Raw genomic sequence first — 19716 nt, 5'->3', positions numbered from 1 at the left:
GGATCAGCTCCATTTTCCAGTAATTCAATCCATTTTCCAAAATTTAATATAGTCAACTAATATTCCTAGAAATATAATTTTGCATTTTTGAATATAAAACCTACACAATTCTTTTCCTTTTAATAAATACAATTTAGATGCAGATCAGATGCACATCTTTATTGATCTTCTGACTATTACGTTATGAAATGATTAAAAACAATTATTTTAAAGTGAAATAATCGAAGAAAAAAATAATCTGATGGATTCGAAGATATGTCATTTGAACAGTCTTTTAAATAACTTTTAAATAACTGCCCACAACGTGTTTTAAGAAACGAATAATATTAATCTAAGTTGTTAAGTTGCTTTAGTTTAATTAATATTAATCTGTATACATAGTTTAGAAGTTACTGATACTTTTAAATGTTTGAGAACGCAGCACAGTATTTCAAAATCAAATAGAAAGATAAACTTGAATTTAAAAATTGTTCTTCATTTGCGGCTTTCATCATCGATTGTAGTCTTGTTTCACTAGATTGCAATCGAACATTTATCAATTGAAAAATTAAGGTGATAATAATACACTTCATAATTACAAGCTAAACTGTTATCAATATTATAAAGAATTATCTATATTTCAACTTATCATCGAATGAAAATTCTTCGGTTCTATGAAAATCTTTCTCATAAGACCCACAATTTCATGATTTAATTAAATACAGTTTTTCTGCAACATCACGCAACCTAATTATTGCAAGTCTTCAAATATCAGAGCTACTTTCTCATTGCTGCAAATCCTCGAATTACCAATCTGTATCGTGCTTCCAAACCAACACCACAATTTTCCTTAAACTGTCCCGTGGTCGATCGAGCGGAGAAGCCACAGACTTGGACGAATCTACAAGTATCAACCAACTTGCTAGAAAGTTTCGTCGATAAATCACGAGGAACGGCGTATGACCTTTCAGAGAACTACCAGTAGCCCGTTCCATTATTCATGCTCCAGTTCGTTAACAATATGTTTGAATCGACTGGAAAACGTTTCGGTGACCGACATGGCTCGACTCTATTCCAATTTTTCCTCGGCAGGAGCCCTGTAGGTTCTGCTGGCAGAAGACGGCCGCCATTGTTACCAGGAGTAGTTCCTGGACAGGGATTATTCCGTAAATTGGGGATACCGCCGTCACCAGTGGCTGTGCCACCCAGTATTCCGAAAACGACGAAGTTACAGCCTGAAGACGCGAAGCAGTCCGAGGTTGATCCCGGTCCTGGCACCACCGGTGTTCCGCAACAGCCCATGGAGGAGAACGAGGTCGAGGGGCCACCTCTTAGCTCGAAAATTGCACCTGCCGAGGCACCGCCTTCCCAAGATATAGCGATGACGTTGGTACCAGTCACGGCGGTCTGCGTGCTCGTCGTGGGCCTCGGTATGGGTGCGTGGTCCCTGAGAAACAAATTTTGCAGGAATCGGAAATCCAAAGAAGACACGGTATGGAAACACGTTCTGTAGATGAAATCGTTGGAAACACACCGTGAGCCTAAATTCCTAGTACCAGCCAAGTTAGAAAGATTGTGAGGCTCAAAATAAAACAAAAATGAAAATTAGGTTGAACTGTTCGCTTTTGAGAAAGTATACAGGATGGTTGGTAACTGGTGGTACCATTTATTAATTTACCAACACCAATCAATATTAATTATTTATGAAATTTTGGATCAGTACTTGGAATATTTTTAATAATTCAAATTATTTCAGGATTATTTTTCAATCAATACACTATTGTCCAAATATCAATATTGCATTTAATAGAATTTCAAATATTATAAAAGATATAAATTCAGGATGATTCATTCGATTAATTCATATAAATGGAGCATCATTTTATTTTTTTATTATATATTTACATATTGCACGTAACATATTTTATTATTCATTTAAATTATTTCAAGTTTGATCAATTGGAGTTTCAATTTTATTTCTATCTATAGCAACGGCATTTCTTGGATATGTATTACCATAAGGTCAAATATCATTTTGGTAAATATAATCAAAATATAGAATAAACATTTTTTTTTTTTTTTAATTTTTCCATCGAGACAACGATCTACAGTGAGATCCGTTATAACGAGACGTAATAAAGTGCACATGTACCGAGCGTAAATTCAAAGTCGATTTTCTCGAAAACAAAGCCTCGAATGAAAAATGTTTATTCTATATTTTTGACTTCTTTTTTCGCGTAGAATCACCCCCTTTTCCGCTTGTACTACCAGTTACCATCCACCTGTATATACAAACATACGTGTATTCGAGATAATTCTTGACAAAACATGTTCGAGCTTCATTCTCTTCAAAACGGAGCGTTAACGTAGTTCTGTTATTCTTGATTCTAGTTTATATCGAGCCATAGAATCTCCTTAAATTTCACTTGTATCACGAAATCAGGCTCACGATGTATAGTAAAATATATAATTTTATCTTATTGCAATTCTCGAATTTTTACGTAGCTCCTGAATGTTACTCTCATTTTAACAATTTTTTAATACAATTTTTTAATGTTTTAAGAAAATGTTTCACACTAAGTTGAAACAAGGAATCCTATATTAGATCTTTAAAAACCTTAAAATTTGTCAATCGTATGAGTTTCGTGGTCTGCTTCTGAACATTAATAAAAATTCCAAAAATCGAGTTAATCTATAATGAAGTTGATAAATGCATTGCTTCGTTCAAACGCAATAGTGTGAGAAAGATTTAACGATTTTTAGCTGAAATTGTTATATTTATTTCAAATATCCTTTTGTTATATTTTTACTACAGTATTTTTTATGCTTTTTTCAAATAACTTTTATTGTACGTTTTGACAAACAATTGTAGTATATACAATAAATAAATTTTATAAAAATTCTTAGTTTTGTATTATTATTGTAATAATATTTTACACTATCGGCATTGTAAAATATTATTATTCATTGCAGCATAAAGTTACACAGAGTTCTATCTTAATACTATGAAAAGGGTCATGCATGAAATAATGACATAATTAAACATTGAAAACACTTTTCATAATATAAATCTTTAATATAACATTTTATAGATCTCTCAAATATTTTTTTAATTTAATATAGTTATCTTTAATATACATCTTTTAACAATTCCTTTTTCAATAATTAAAAAATAATTTATTCATTAACACTTACAAATTTTAGTATGCATGATCAATTTATTGTAAAAGAAGTGAAGCAATTGAATAGAATTTTTTTAGAACTTTCCGAAACAATAATTTTCTTATATTTGTTTATGTAGAAAGAACAAGCTTCAGTCAGTGTCTCAAATATATCAGACGATCCATCGCTTGTCTTAAAAAGATGGCGAGGGCCAAAAGCGCATAACAATCGGTATGAACCCTGGGAAAAAGAGAATCAAAGTGCACAGAACAAACAAGAAGACAAATGGGAATTTCCACGGCATCGTTTAAAGGTTGGTAATTATAACAATTTAGAAACAATTCGCTTCGAAACAAATATGGTAATTATTTGATTACAAATTTACATTTTTCCACAAATTACAATTTAAGATATACAATAAAATCATTTAAATTTAATTTTTTCATAAGATGCCCCAAATACATATATTGTATTTTATATTTTCGATGTTCCTGATATATAAAGTTATTTTCATACATTTTGATCTTAATACATTTTCTAATAATTACGTGCATGTATAAAATATAAACTACGCGATTAACAGACTGCAACAAATCCACTTTTTGTTATGAAACAGCTAAAGAAATGGGATCTATAATAATAATTAACGTCTAATCACTGTGACAATTTTGAAACTAATAAATTTTGTATAGGTTTTATTAACGACTTGAAATGCAATAAATGCATAAATATCTACAGTCTGAGAGTTAATCTCCGAAACAACATTTTTACATATTACAATTTTCGTCTAAGGAATAACTAAATTCCTTATTTTTCAAATCTTGTTCAACAGGTCTTTAATATCCTTGGCGAAGGTTGCTTTGGTCAAGTGTGGAAATGCGAGGCCTTAGATATTGATGGGAAATCAGGAGCAACTATCGTGGCGGTGAAGACGTTGAAAGAAAATGCCACTGAAAGAGAGCGGCTAGATCTTGCACAAGAGTTACGAGTCATGAAAAATTTGGATCCCCATCCCAACGTAGTCAGATTGTTAGGTTGCTGTACAGAGCGCGAACCGATGTTCGTGATTTTAGAATACGTAAGCGGTGGAAAGCTACAGAGCTTTCTAAGAGCATCTAGAGAAGAAAGAAATCATGGTGGACCCGGATTGACGTCCAGGGACTTAACTGGATTTGTTTACCAGGTATAATATTTTATCAAGTCACATTTTATCCGTGTTGCGTCATTCATGACTTGCAATTGTTTCAATTGTTGTTCCTCTGGCTGTTAGGAAATTCTATAATTCACGCTTTAGGAGATAAAATAATTTGTATTTTCTTTTGTACTTTGTATTTACTCATACTGTTTTGTATTTTGAGCACTAATTGGATTATTGTCGCGTTTGGCATATATTTGATTCGATCATATCAATTGTTTGTATCATCTGGGAACTAAGTGATATTCGAAATATCGGAAGGTTTAACTGAAACTGTTTTAATTTTAACGAATGTAAGCGATACTCAAATATAGATTCAAAATGAATACGATGATGCTTTCAATGACGTAGATATACAAAGTAAACATTCTGACGATGATACTGATACAAAAAATGAAGGTGATGATGAAGAAACTTTTAATAGAAAAGACGGAAGAGAGTATTTTATGGCCACAAGCGCTTTAAATGGTCTAGATCTTCCTTCTGTAAGAACTAGACTTGAAAATATGTATTATAAATGCGTTTATTATAAATTTGGATTACGGGAGGACTGTTACTAGGAACAAGTCGAGTACGTTTCTCGAATCATTTTTTAACGGATGAAATTCCTTATATAATTATTAATTACATAAATAAGTTCTACACACGGAGAAACTGCCAAACTGTTTATAAACGATATGGGTGAAATAGAAATGAAAGTTTCCGAACAGAGAAACAATATTGCAATAAACAAAGAGTGCAGCATATTAATAAATATAACATTACGAAATGTTCGATTTAATTATTTCGCTTCTAAATTTGTCTGATCTTAATACCACACGGTTGAATTTATCTTGACAGTTTCTTTCATAAAATATAAAAAACATGTAGATAGTATTCCATTTAAAACACTGAAGGCCACTTTCGTTTCTCAAAAAATATTGGAAGAATAAAAAGTTCACCTATGCTATCATATTTGCTATAGAAAACATTAGAACTTCTCCACATTTCACCTTTAGTAAATATTTACTATTTGAAAAAAAGGCACTAGTCCTGAATATCGTGAACATCGTGAATATCGTGTATAATAATTTTTTCTTCAAACGACAACTTTTTAATAACATGCATCTTTAAATACCAATTTTATGAATTATTTTGTACAAAAAATTTGATAAAGACACAATAAAACTTGATTTTTCTACATAAGAGGAACATAATCATTTTAAATGCTAGCTATAAAAATGAAAATATCGTTAATGGCGTTATATGCTTATTAATTTCTTTCCGTTCTTGAATTTTGGTCAACTAATATGTTGATTTGGTTACGTAGCTACAGTATTTAGAAACTGAAAATAAAATGATTTGGAAATTAAAAGAGTAACAATAAATATACATAATATATTATTGGTAATTTAATAATTTATATTATTGAATACTATTCATATATACGTAAAAAGATTTTTCCATAAACATCCTGATACTACATATCACTTTTTAGCTTTTTAAATCGTCTAAATGTTATGAGATATGGAATAGAAAATCAGAAACTAGAAAAGAAAAGAAAATGTAGAGTTGGTTACGTAGTAAAAAATGAGCCAGTAATTGATCATACTTTTAAAAAATAAAAAATATTATTTAAATGAATAATAATTATAACATCTATGCTTATTAAAATACATAAATTAAATTTTATATATCTATCATACAAAGCTTACTACGTAATACGTGCCAATTGGTTAAAATTTACATATACGTAACTCATTATTAAGTTCTAAGAATACGATCATTCGTATAATACGACAGTTAACTTTTGAAAAATAAGGTGTTCAAAAAATTAACAAAAATATACTACTTTCTTCTTGTAACTAAAAGAAATATGCTTATTAAAACTATCAATAATTAATTAAAAGCATCACATGTCAATATTACATAGGCAACAGTTTCTTCTTCATCACTGTTAAACATTATCAAACGAGAGCCTTCTTTTCCTGGTAAAATGTCTTCATCTTCTGAGCTTTGTTAATTTATATATGGTTTCTACTTATATCGGTTTCAAAAAATTTTATCGATTTTTTATTAGAGAAGCCTTTAGTTGCTGTTACTCTACAGCGAAGAAACCCTGAGGTGCAAAACGTTAATATTCCGCGAACTAAAAGCAAATTTGAAATTTCAATATTCAAAAATTCCGTATGCAAATTTAAGATGTGCTTGCACTTAAGAATTTTCATTGCGTGCCGTTCTGTACAGGGATTTCCTCAATTCTCAAACCGTGTTATGCAAATATCATTTTATGCGCAAATTTTCCCAAATCTCGAATCTTAAAGCGAATCCGTAGTGTAACTAACATTTCCGGTAAAGAATATGCACCCTGAGTATTATATTTAATTATTATAATTATTACATTTGAAATTATTATATTTAAATAATTATTATATTAAAAAATGTATATGTTATTTTCTATTTGTATTATTCCACGCTGTAACTCAGTTTGTTCACTTTAGTTACAGTACGATTAATACAAGTAAAACACTAATATATATTTTTTCAATTACTAATACATCTAATAGCAAGAGAAAAACATTATTTCTATCATAACTTCTATGAAAGAGAATATTATTATATTTAATAGTGCAAGAACAAAACAAAACATAATTGGTTAGCTGAATCCATTATTAAAAGTAGATATTTGTCAACGGTTTTATACAGGGTAGTTGGTAACTGGTGGTACAAGCGGAAAGGGTGTGATTCTACGCAAAAAAAGAAGTCGAAAATATAGAATAAAAATTTTTCGTTTGAGGCTTTGTTTTCGAGAAAATCGACTTTGAATTTTCGCTCGGTACGCGTGCACTTTATCACGACTCGTTAAAACGGATCTCACTGTAGATCGTTGTCTCGATGGAAAAATTAAAAAAAAAATTTTATTCTATATTTTCGACTTCTTTTTTCGCGTAGAATCACCCCCTTTCCGCTTGTACCGCCAGTTTTACCAACCACCCTGTATATACTTAATAGCTTAATAAAAAATAGAATCAACTAAATATATGATCTCTCAGGTCATTTGTATAATTACAATAACTACATTTCAGAGGCAAACATTAATGAATGTTATATTCAAGTACTATTTACATATTATAGATAGCCAAAGGTATGGAATATTTGGCTTCGAAAGGAATTATACATAGAGATCTAGCCGCGAGAAATATATTGATAGACGAGAATCATGCGTGCAAAGTCGCAGACTTCGGATTTGCCAGGGATGTGGCTGCTAATCAAATATACGAAAGGAAGTCCGAAGGTCGGCTGCCCATCAGATGGATGGCTCCGGAGAGTCTCTACGATAACATCTTTTCCGTGAAATCGGATATATGGAGTTTCGGTGTATTAATATGGGAAATTGTAACGCTGGGTTCTACGCCTTATCCCGGCTTAGCCGCCGCAGAGGTACGCTATTTCAGAATTAAAATTCGAAAGATTTTCTTTCAACTAAAGATTTCTAAACAATAAGATCAAATATTTTTCAATTAATCCGCTCGGTGTGATTACATCGAAGGAGTGGATTTACTTTTGATGAAAACACTCGCATAAATATTTGATACTGTTAAGGTATAATAAATTAATAACTTTATTAGCACACAACATCGATATATATATATATATATATATATTACACTCTGAAGACCTCGATAATCTTCTTACACGCACGCTTGTTGTCAAACAGACTATTCTAGAAGCTTCTAACATCTAACAACAGTCTTTTGTCTCAAGTAAGACCTGGACGTCCTCTGACGCTTACATGCACACTCCCATGTACAGTGTAAATGTATCATTTACCTAACAGATACTTCATTTCAATGAGGATTAAGACACATGTAAATTGTTACAATAAAATATACTATCAATAGGTCGAATGGAACTAATATAAATTATATATTTTTTTTGTGAGAAAAAAAGTCTAAATTCTGTATTGCGAGAATGATGCCAAAATGGGTCTACATTTTGTAGTAAAAGTTTAGAAAAAATATCGTTTGTTTCAATCGTGTGAAAAAAAATGTACGATACATGTATTTTTATGCATATTTAGTTCTAAAATATTATGTAGAGGATGAGTTAAATGCATGCCCATATTTTAAGGAATGAATGTACGCACTAGGATAAGCAGAAAACGTCATATGAACGCATGCCTTACCCACCATATTTTTCGAGTTAGGTATAAATAATTAAAGAAAATGTTTGCGAGCTTTCCTCTTATTTCGCTTTTACCGTAAGAATATTCAGCTTCCTCGCGAAGTGATGGATAGGCTGAGGTGGATGGCCGTCATGACCTAAATCCATTAAGCTTTTGTTTCTGAAGCCATTTCGAACGTATTGTGTATTCAACGCAGGTGAACAATGATCCGCGAAGACGGATACAAAATAGATTTAAGACTATTTGAAGAATTCTTGGTATTTTCGAGCGAGTATGGAATAGGGAATTCTTAATGTTAAGATGTATAGTGGCATATGTTGTGGCACGAGACGTACTCTTCGAACATTTGCTGTAATAGCTGCCTACAACTCGAGAACTAAGGTGTATGCGATTGTCACGTAGGAGACACAGAAATCACGAAATTAACAGATCACCGGTGATCCTCTCGCGTCGTAGTTTGAACGTTTCACTAAGTTAAAAAATTTGAACTTTAGATATGGTAGTAAAATTTATTGTACGAATCCAACAGAGCGACGGTTCAGGGTGTTATAACAAAAAGGGTGTTGAGTGCTGATTTAGAAGGGTTCTTATACTAAGGTTTGATCCCTCTGCAAGGGTTATCGTCGGGTGTATATCAGACGTGGTTATTCTGTTACTATCTGATTATTGTTTCGATGGCTATGTCATGCAGGATGTTTTATCTGCCCTATTATTGCTTCTGAGCATGTGACACGACATATGTTAATTACTTCATCTGTGTGTAGGTTCACCTCCTGAAGTATGGGCATGCGTTTATGACTCATCCTGTACACTGTAAATACATATAATATTGTATTATACTGGAGAGAAAAAGATCAACAATTATTTGTCTTAAGTCCATCAAGACAATTTTGATTAAACCAATTTCAATGAAAAAAATGTCCAAAATATTGATTTTAGAATTATACAGGGGGGTTGGTAACTGGTGGTACAAGCGGAAAGGGGGTGATTCTACGCGAAAAAAGAAGTCGAAAATATAGAATAACAATTTTTCGTTTGAGGCTTTGTTTTCGAGAAAATCGACTTTGAATTTTCGCTCGGTACGCGTGCACTTTATCACGTCTCGTTATAACGAATCTCACTGTAGATCGTTGTCTCGATGGAAAAATTAAAAAAAAAAAAATTTTTATTCTATATTTTCGACTTCCACCACCAGTTACCAACCACCCTGTATAATTCCTTTATATTATTCCTTTATAAGGAAATACTTCACCTGTAAAGTAAATATAAAGTTAATTGTAATATTAGCATTAAAAATATTTTACGTACTAAACATCCCACACAGTATTCACTTTAGGAAACGCTTTATCTTTATTCTATCTTAGTTTTATTAGATAATCATCAAAGTGTATTTAATTAGCATATTACAATATTTCAATATAATCATAACACGTTATTGGAGTAATTGAATTTTTCAAATAAATTTCATATAAATTCATTTGTTTTCACATGAAAATATAATACTAATTTTCAACTGACTTGTTAATATTAATAATAAGAAGAAACAAAGACATAAATATAAAACAAAATTACGATAAAAATATAACAATTTCTGAAAGAAAAATATAAAATTTATATAAGAATTTACTAATTTTAGTTTCCATTCTTATTTTTCAATTTTTGAAAGGACTACCCCCAAAATTTTTCTTTAATCGGTATCCTGATAGTCGATATTTTGATAATAGAGCTTCTATCGTGCTTAAATGAAGAGTGCTTGTAGAAAACATTGTACTGTAGTAAGAAAATACTAAAATTGAAATACTTTTATTGGAAAATGTACTAATTGTAACAATACTAATAAAAACACTGTAGTATGGAATTTAACTACAATCTCCTGTTCTAAATAGTTACTAGCAATGCTGAAAGATGGCGTCACAATGTCGTCTCTATAGAGAAAAATATAACTGTCAATAAATTAATTGTTTCTTGGCTTTTGTCTATAGCGTCTATCTAAATGAATAGAATATTGAGATTTCTTTACAGCTAATAGGTGGCACATACAGGATTTTCTACAGATATATTTTTCTGTTTTATGAATTTGGATTACATTAATGCTTAAGGATTTTTTTCCTCCTGAAAAACTTGTTTCTTGGCAATTGCAGTGTTTTCTATAAGAACTTTTCAAATATTTGTATACAATACTTCTACTAGCTATTTGATTAGGATAGGTATTTAATTAAGATATACTGATATATAATCTTTTCTTGTAGGTAATGAGGAGAATCAAAGAGGGCTACAGGCTAGACAGGCCAGAACACTGCAAGAGAGAGCTTTATAACATTATGTATTATTGCTGGGACAAAGATCCAGCATGTAGGCCATCCTTTGGGGAACTCGTCAGTTTAGCAGAAGGCCTTTTACTCGACGAAACTGATTACATCGAATTAGATAGGTTCCCGGATCATTCGTATTATAATGTGCTCAATCTCAGCGGGGAGAAATTGTAAATGATGTACTCATAATAGTATATTAAGTACAGTGTGTACCATTGACATTGGTCAATTATTCTCAAATAATAAAAATCGTGTGCAGCTTTAAAGTACAGCTAATAAATATTATTCAGTTCGAAAGATTTTATTGAATCAAGTACAGAATACTAAAATTTGGTTCTTAAAAAATTGATATCTGCGTTATTTCGTCAAACATGACTGATTTGTATGAATGTTCAATATTATAATTAGGTTTGTAATTATAAATGACCCGATTATGTAGTTTTTCAAGTCTTTCAGTCTGTAAATACGCAAAACAATTTATAAATCCATTTTGTTATCATGACTGGTTAATGAAATCCAATAATTGTACATAAATTCATTACCAATATAGGTATTTCAAAACCAGTTAACACTGAAATTAAGTTAATCAAGAAATTACCTGAATTATGTCAAGTTGTATATAATATAACAAACGAAACTTCTGAACGTTTCACACGTTGAACGAATTACAAGTATGGATTCCGAAGAGAAACGAACGTCGTGAACTAGTCAGAGTTCAAATAAATTTTTAATTTATATTTGCATTAAACTTTACGCACAAATAAGCATACTATATTCTAGAAATTATATGAAAAGAAACGATATGAAATTCAATAATTGAATGCAGAGAAAACGTTATGTACTAGTTAAGAAACAATTACTCAAATAATGAGAACTTTTTATATATCGTCGTTCAAGTTTAACAGTGATGCAATTGCAAAACAGTGATTTTTCAGGAGACGGGAAACACTAATTTCATTTATTAAAGCTTATAATTAAACAACAAAGGAAATATTTTATTATGTTGATAAACAATATTGTTGGCATCCTATAATTACTTTTAAATAAATATATTATTTTGGTCAGAATAAATGTCTGCGATGCAACTAACACTTACGTCAATATTACCACAGAGTGCGACAGAAATAACGAATATTTCTGTAACACTCAACGTCACTTAAGGAAAGGACCGTTCGTTTATTTGGACGTGCGCGCATTTAATATCGCGACTATTTCGTTATTAAGGAGAAATTGAACTTTTGATTGACGCGAGCGAGATCGATAAAACTGTTGCGGGATAAATTGTTGCTACTGCACTCATAGCCTTACCTAGCATCAGTGGACCAGAACATTCGGAAAATTATGAAACTTTCATACTGAAGAGAGATTAGATCCTGATATATCTGAGACTAGTAATGTACTTACCTTAAAATTTATAAATTTGCAATTACGTCATTATTACGTTGCAACAGCGATATATATTGGTGCAAATTGTACATATGTATTAAGTAAGATCTTTTGTAAGTTATTGTATAGTTATTTTTTATAAAAATAAATCACTCAGTACTGCAATTTGTTTTTTGATGTAGCCAATGAATTGTGGCAAATGAAAGTGCCGTGGCTTACAGATATGCATTCCAATCAGGTCATTGTTTGCACACGCGGTTACTGTACACGCGTTCATTCAGAACAAAAAATAATATTACCGTGATCAGAGACAATGCCACACGTATCTCTGTCAACATCATAAGTACACTCAGGGTAAAAGACAGTTGAGAATTGAACGGTGAAAGGTCAGTTATGGTGATTAGGTCATTCTTAACGCGCAAACAATGCAAACCGTGACTACCATGATTAAGGAGTTATTTGGAATATCTGTCACAATTGTGTTCTGAAATATCCAAAGTTGAAACTCTATTCCGTTTATAAAATCGCGATATTTATGAAAAGCCCACAAAATCGATACTGCACAAACTTCAGATTTAATACTCCAATAAAAAATGACATAGTTTTAAAAAAATGATTTTGGGTACCCTTCTCTGAATGCTTTTCTTTACATTATAACACTGAAAATAATTAGATATTTGCAGCATCTCCTTGAACGCACATTTAAGTACATTTAAAGCAATAAAAACAGATAAGTGTTTTTAAACACATTTATTGAATAGAAAATATGTGAGAAAAATTACATTTGTACCTTAATTTGATGTTAAATTATATCAATAATGAAAGAAATATTTATGTACTCATTTTCTCTGTATTAAAAATTTACTTTTCAATAATTTTTTGTGATTTTACAACACTTTTTTATGCAGAAACGACAATAAGCTTTTGATGGCTTGAATCGTGACACTTTTTAACATAATTACAAGAGCAGGTTTGTTCAAGACTCTGGACTCGAAAGAATTTTTTTTTTTTTTTTTTTATTTGTTGAAATTACAATCAATTCTCGAAAGAATGTAACAGCAAAGATTACTTGCCATTAGAATAATAAGTTGACAGAGTACTTACCAGTAAAATAAATAGGCTGACAAGTAAAATAAAGGTTGATGGTCAATTTAATAAGTTTAATAAAGCTTCTTTTGCAGGTAACTATTCTTACCTTGCCGGCTCTCAGAGGTAGGGAACGATCTGTAAGTGTCTGTAGGGGAATTTCGCGAGTTTTTCCCAGCGGTCATCACACGCAATAAATCTTTATGAAGTGTCCCAACCCGCTGCTTCTTCCCCCTCCACTTTGCTTCTTCCCCTCCACTTTGCTTCTTCCCCTCCACTTTGCTTCTTCCCCTCCACTTTGCTTCTTCCCCTCCACTTTGCTTCTTCCCCCTCCACTTTGCTTCTTCCCCCTCCACTTTGCTTCTTCACCGCTCTTTTCTCAACCTCACAAGTACAAAAAATAAGCTACCAATTATGTACAATGTTATCAGCACATTTTCAGGACAAAAGAAGAAAAAAAGTGCTGCTTATGAGTAGTTTAAATGCAATCAATTATTGTAATGCAAAAGATATACAAATCCTACAGTAAATATTGTGACTACGTCGTGCCGTCGCGTTAACACTTTTGTCACTTCTCAATTGAAATTCCTTGTTTATTGAGAATGTAACATATGTAATTTGAACGTAACATATGTAGTGAAAGGCGAAGAATATCTGTGCTTAACAAGCTTCAAATGAGAATTCTGTAGATAATATCTTTCTTGTTTTTATTTTATACGAAAAATATTCATTGAATTTCTTGTATTTGTTGGAAATACAAAAAATAGACTTAAAGAAATACATGTTTGTTTGGAAATATTAAGAAGTTAAAATTTGTGTAAAAATGTTTTTTTGTAATTTGGAATATGTTTACGTAAATAATTTGTAAAACAAAAATATAAATCTCGGGTTTCCGGTAATAATATATATGTCGGGTTATGGTTACAATTTTGGATGCGTAACAACTCTTCACTTGAATCAGCCACTGTTTCACAAAGCCAAGATTATGTTTACACGTATATACAAGACTACTACAAAGTTTAACGAATATTAGAGTTTAACGAATAATAAGTTTAACAAATAATAAGTCTAATGATTAATAAGTTTAAGGAATAGTAAGTTTAATGAATAGTATGTTTTACGAATAATAAGTTTAACGAATAATAAGTTTAATGAACGCTATTAATAATGTTCTTGGGTTCAAACGAATCCACATTCAACGGGATAACTCTTTGCTAAGCGTAGACTAATTTTAGGCGCAAAATACGATTGTCGAAATGCTCGATGTGACACTCTCCAAGGCAATCGCACAAATACCAGCCTTGTGGAAATTTTCCTCGTTGTACGATGGCATTTGTTTTCTATAATCGTTTGAAAGCATCGAGAAAGTTTCAAACGCCGTTGCTAGGCAGTTTCTACTTGGAGTTTGTGTCCCATTATATTGGCACCTCCGTGGCAAAATCACACGTGGCTAGGCTTGCTCCCAAGGCCGTATTCCACCACAACCACATTTATCGGGAAAACCATGCAACCATTCCTGACTTTCTTTAGGCAAAACGTCCATCCTGTGACGTCACCTCAAGCCCAATCTCGCTTTCACAAATCTTGAACAATTACAATCAGATTGAATTTTTTTTTTTTTATTTATTTGTTGAAATTACAATAAATTCTCGCGTTGAGAATATCAGATTGAATGACAACAATTGCTTAATTACAGCTATGATAAAATCTAGGCTAGAGTATTAGAGGATGTTCCCAAAATTTCCAAGGAAAGGTTTCGGTTTTCCTTGTATAAATATTATTACATTATTTTATATATATAAAATATAATAGTTATTTTATATATATAAAATATAATATAATAGTGTATATAAAATAAACAATATAGTTTTGTGTAGTAAAATTTAATCAATGTTAATTTTAATACAAAAGGCTGTGGTATATATGTAAATTTCCTAGCAAGGGATAGTTCCTATTGGGCATAAGAATATTTCCAACACGTAAAAGGCCGTTCAAATATGATAATAACTTATACTTCGTCGTAAATTCTGCAACTAGCAAGTATAATATTTTTTACAAGATAAGACAGATAGATGAATAAAATGAAATAGTGATATTCGATCTAGAAAACTCTACTTATTTGAATGTAATTTTATTTAATATCCGATTAAATGAGCTTTTATCGATTGAATCTACTTATCTGTATGTGAATTCATATTGTATAAATGAAAAATCATATGAAGTGGAAATAATTGATAGATGTTTATTATATATGAACACTTATCTTTTGACAAATTTACATAAGGAAGACAGTTTAATGAAATGATAAGAATAACCGGTCGAAATGTAAGGTAAAATGTGTCTCCGATCACGATGCAAAGAAATATCAAATTGATTAATTGTATCTTCCACTATTTACGAGAGTCTAAATCAAATCGTAATTGCAACTCGAGCATATACGTTAAAAAGTCCATATGTATACAGTTTACTTCATTAATTTCGTCACATTCTTAGTGTTTACTATACGCACAGAAGAGAAATCAGGCAAAGTATATATTTTTTCTTCACAAAAATGATCTTCCTGATATTCAATAACACATGTTGCAAATTTTTGTAAAGTAAAAATGCAAGATATACGTTTCAATTATTGAATATTATTTTCTATTTAAAGTTGGAATAATTGACGAAATTAAAATCGTCTACAATGTATGCAGAATTTTAGATTTAGAATTTTAAATTAGAAATTTCGATTACTTTCACGAATAATCTGTCGGAATTAAATGAACGTCCTTGAGAAAAAAATATAGTAACGATTTGCTTAGTTTACATTTATTAGTAGATGCAATGGTGTGCGAATACTTTTTGCAGATATATCATAAGTAGTACATAATAATTATACGAACTACATATACTACTATTTTAAAATGCTAAAACAAGTTTTTAATTCATAACTAAATTATAATATTAATAAACGTATTTTTAGGTCTGAAATGCGTATGAAATACACAAGTACTTACGTAACGTCACTCCTGGGTCCTGTACACAAACACCACACGTGATCGCGTAGCAGACGACGAAGCGTACAGTCAGTATTGGGGTATCGGCTTTTATGCACGCGAAAGCTCGACAGTTCGTCAGTACAATTGATTTTCTCGTGTGCGTTAGTCTTAACTGATTGCATTTAGTAAAATAGTCACGATCTAACTCGAAGTGCTGGAATATATTATGGAGGAAAATAAAAAGACACCTTATTCGCATTCCGGTGACAAGGAGGAAGATGAGGTTAGATTATGTTTCGTTATGAATCATGGACAAATGAGGTTAAGAAATGTGTCAAAATGACAAGAATGAATCTCGTATACTATCATATTGCGTATAATCGTGTTTTAATACTTCAAAGCAAGTGTAATCTTTTGTAGATATTATTGCTACCAGTTACTTATATTCTCCAAATTCCTGGGAAACAAATCAGGGCCAAATTAATACAAGCTTTCAATTACTGGTTAAAAATACCGCAAGATAAATTCCACGCTGTCGAAGATATTATACAGCTACTTCATACCTCCAGTCTCCTGTAAGTTTACGAATCACATATATTTTGAAAATATAAAATATCAACCAACATCTTCCCATTTTTTTCGATATTTTTTTCTTATTCGTGATTACATTAAAAATGGAAGGAAAAGATTATTGTAGTATTTACAAAATATTTATTTATTAATATTTCCAGAATTGATGACATTCAAGATAATTCAGTTTTAAGAAGGGGCATTCCTGTAGCTCATAATATTTATGGTGTAGCAAGTACAATAAATGCTTCAAATTATGGTTTATTTATCGCTTTAGAAAAAGTAATTGCTTTAAATCATCCTGAGGTAAACATGCTGTATAAAAATTCTCCTATCTTTGTTGTAGATTTTAATATTAATAAAATTATTTTAATAATATTAAAATTGATATTAGGGTATGCAAGTATATTTGCAGCAGTTATTAGAACTTCATAGAGGTCAGGGTATGGAACTGTATTGGAGAGATAATTATATATGTCCCTCTGAAACAGCGTATAAACAAATGATAATCAGAAGTAAGTTTTACGTAATTTATGTTAATTAATTCATGTGATTTCAATAACATATTTTTTCATTTTTTTCCTATAGAAACTGGTGGGCTTTTTAATATGGCTATAAGATTAATGCAATTATTTTCTGACTCTAAAGAAGATTACGTATCTTTAGTTAGTATGTTAGGACTTTACTTCCAAATTCGAGATGATTACTGTAACCTGTGTGTAAAAGAGGTAAGTTTCTAGATCTAATGAATAAATTGATATTGTGATATATATTAATAAATTTTATAGTATGCCCTTAATAAAAGTTATTGCGAAGATCTCTCAGAAGGAAAATTTAGTTTTCCCATTATACATGCTTTACGGACTCACCCAGAGGACAGACAAATATTAAGTATCCTTGACTCATAGATGTTATTTTTAAAATATATTTGAATATTATTATTCCTTAATCATTCTTAATAAAGATATTCTTAGACAGCGCACTAAGGATAACGAGGTAAAACGATATTGTGTTAGCTTGCTAGAAAAGTTTGGATCTTTCGCCTACACAAGAACCGTATTGGAAGATATGGACAAAGAAGTAAGGAAAAAGATTCAATGTCTAGGTGGAAATCCTTTATTAGTACGACTGTTAGATGAATTGATGAGCTGGAAACATCATGATTCTTAGCAACATGATAAAAATGATAAAAAAGAAGCACTTTGATTATATTTTACCATTTTCAATTATGTATATACGTATCTAAGTTATGTATATTTCATGTTTCCTATGATTAATAGATATCTGATAATTAAGACTAACAATCTTATATAATATTTGTAAGAGAAAAAAGTTATAGAGGTGCTTCTGATTCTTTTTCTTTGATATGTAAATAATACATATCATTAATGATTAAAATTATTTTAAAATTTATATATAAAGGATAATAGGTCATTTTTTTCCTTAGATCGTTTATTGGATCATTGTAATTGAAATTCAAATGCTAGTTGCTATATAGAGTATACTACATGAAAATATTAACATAACATATTAAATTTTGTAATACAAAATGCAATGAATGAAATACTTTCCAGTAATACAAATGACTTAGTGTTTTAGTATAAGTCTTTCTGCATTTTTTTAATATTTATAAGTAAATATTTATAAGTATGCAAACACATATTTACTTTTTAAATTAAGTTCATTATTATGATTTCATATGTTTTTTACAAACAGTACAAATGTAGATTACTAGTTTTGCTAAATATGAAACTTAATAAATTGAGATTATTTTCAATTGCCTTTTAATATATATTTCATAACAGACAACTGTATATTGATTCTGATGGAATATTTTTAACAAAAGATTATCTCGATCATGGTAAATATCTAAAAAAGCTTAAGAATATTTTAAGAATATTGTATTTATAGAAGAAGAAAAATGAAATTAATTTATTATTTTATATAACTACTAATATGTTTATTGAACAAAGTGACTATCATTACTGTATTATATTCTTTATGTATTCGGAATGAAATAATGATAATAAATAAATCTGAATTTTCTTGTTATGAATGAAATGAAAGTTATTATAACAGAGAAGTAGTGTGAAATGATTTTAGTAATTACGTTTTCGCGACTTTTTATCATCATGTACAATAATTTAGTAAGTGCATTAAATAATATTGAATTTATAATTAGTATCAACTGCTTGTATGGAAATTTTATCATTGATTTGTACCTTATGGAATCATACATTGTACGAATTAGTAATGTGATATACTCAACATGTATTATTGCATACAAAACCATTTGTAATGAATAAATACATATATCTTCATTAAATTCAAGCAACACATATACGGGGTGTCCTATTTTAATCTCTCCAAGAAAATATATCGGGAGATATGAGAAATGTAAAAAGAATGTTTCAACCGAAAGTTATAGCATATTGAGGAGGACAGATTCCGTTGTCATTGTAATTAACCTGGCAATGATACTGAAAAATCTTCTTGAGGTTAACTTCGAATTTTTTAATTAGAACCTATATTTTTCAAACTTCTTTCACTAAATAACTTTCCTTCCTTTCGACTTTAAGGCATAAAATTTTTTTTTTATTTATTTATTTACATTTTACAATTTGTCCAGTAGGACATTTGGTAAAATATTATAGCGGTATACTAATATAACATGTGGGTGGCTACCCCCAGCGGGGTACCATCATCGTGTTTGTTAGGTTATATCCTTTGTGAGATTTGTTGGGTGTTTCCTTTTTAATCTTCTTTTTAAGGCATAAAATGACACATAAGAATTATTTGTAGTCGAAACTATAGCCGTATGAAACAAAATCAATCTCGAAATCTTGTTTGAGATTTCCGATTCTAAAGTATTTTCGGGACCTG

At 30.4% G+C, this 19716-nt stretch overlaps 2 protein-coding genes and 2 long non-coding RNA genes across 7 annotated transcripts in view; 2 read left to right on the top strand and 2 right to left on the bottom strand.

Moving 5' to 3' along the window:
* LOC126866514 (tyrosine kinase receptor Cad96Ca) overlaps nucleotides 1–12364 on the top strand; it is a 75003-nt gene extending 62639 nt beyond the window's left edge. For all 3 annotated transcript variants that reach the window (XM_050620195.1, XM_050620184.1, XM_050620175.1), the window contains 5 exons: nucleotides 1072–1471; nucleotides 3281–3454; nucleotides 3974–4324; nucleotides 7451–7756; nucleotides 10751–12364. In XM_050620195.1, the coding sequence (XP_050476152.1) occupies nucleotides 1072–1471; nucleotides 3281–3454; nucleotides 3974–4324; nucleotides 7451–7756; nucleotides 10751–10987 (1468 nt within the window). In that variant the 3' untranslated portion in view covers nucleotides 10988–12364. The remainder of the gene's footprint in view (nucleotides 1–1071; nucleotides 1472–3280; nucleotides 3455–3973; nucleotides 4325–7450; nucleotides 7757–10750) is intronic.
* The window catches only part of LOC126866904 (uncharacterized), a 168348-nt gene that overhangs the window by 30863 nt on the left and 117769 nt on the right, over nucleotides 1–19716 (bottom strand). The window lies entirely within an intron of this gene.
* Nucleotides 1303–16427, bottom strand: LOC126866933 (uncharacterized). 2 transcript variants are annotated; one of them, XR_007690094.1, is made up of 4 exons: nucleotides 16282–16427; nucleotides 14684–14868; nucleotides 13395–13669; nucleotides 1303–1426 (listed from the first exon to the last, which is right to left on the bottom strand). It is a non-coding gene; the product is annotated as an uncharacterized LOC126866933 (long non-coding RNA). The 2 variants fall into 2 exon arrangements; XR_007690092.1 differs by lacking the exon at nucleotides 1303–1426 and having other exon boundaries at nucleotides 13196–13669.
* LOC126866687 (terpene synthase) lies at nucleotides 16351–19174 on the top strand. The gene is made up of 7 exons (XM_050620563.1): nucleotides 16351–16546; nucleotides 16684–16838; nucleotides 16995–17139; nucleotides 17228–17348; nucleotides 17422–17561; nucleotides 17622–17724; nucleotides 17798–19174. The coding sequence occupies exons 1-7, from the start codon at nucleotides 16490–16492 to the stop codon at nucleotides 18001–18003; spliced, it is 927 nt and encodes a 308-aa protein (XP_050476520.1). The 5' UTR covers nucleotides 16351–16489; the 3' UTR covers nucleotides 18004–19174.

This window comes from Bombus huntii, chromosome 1 (assembly GCF_024542735.1).
Source record: "Bombus huntii isolate Logan2020A chromosome 1, iyBomHunt1.1, whole genome shotgun sequence".
Classification (NCBI taxonomy): Eukaryota; Metazoa; Arthropoda; class Insecta; order Hymenoptera; family Apidae; genus Bombus; species Bombus huntii.
Note: the sequence above shows the minus strand (reverse complement) of the source record. Positions and strands in the feature narration are given on the sequence as shown.

Coding starts and splice junctions, on each gene's coding strand:
- LOC126866687 (XM_050620563.1), top strand. CDS start 16,490: ATGGAGGAAAATAAAAAGACACCTTATTCGCATTCCGGTGACAAGGAG. Junction 16,547..16,683: donor GTGACAAGGAGGAAGATGAG/GTTAGATTATGT, acceptor AATCTTTTGTAG/ATATTATTGCTACCAGTTAC. Junction 17,349..17,421: donor TAAACAAATGATAATCAGAA/GTAAGTTTTACG, acceptor TTTTTCCTATAG/AAACTGGTGGGCTTTTTAAT.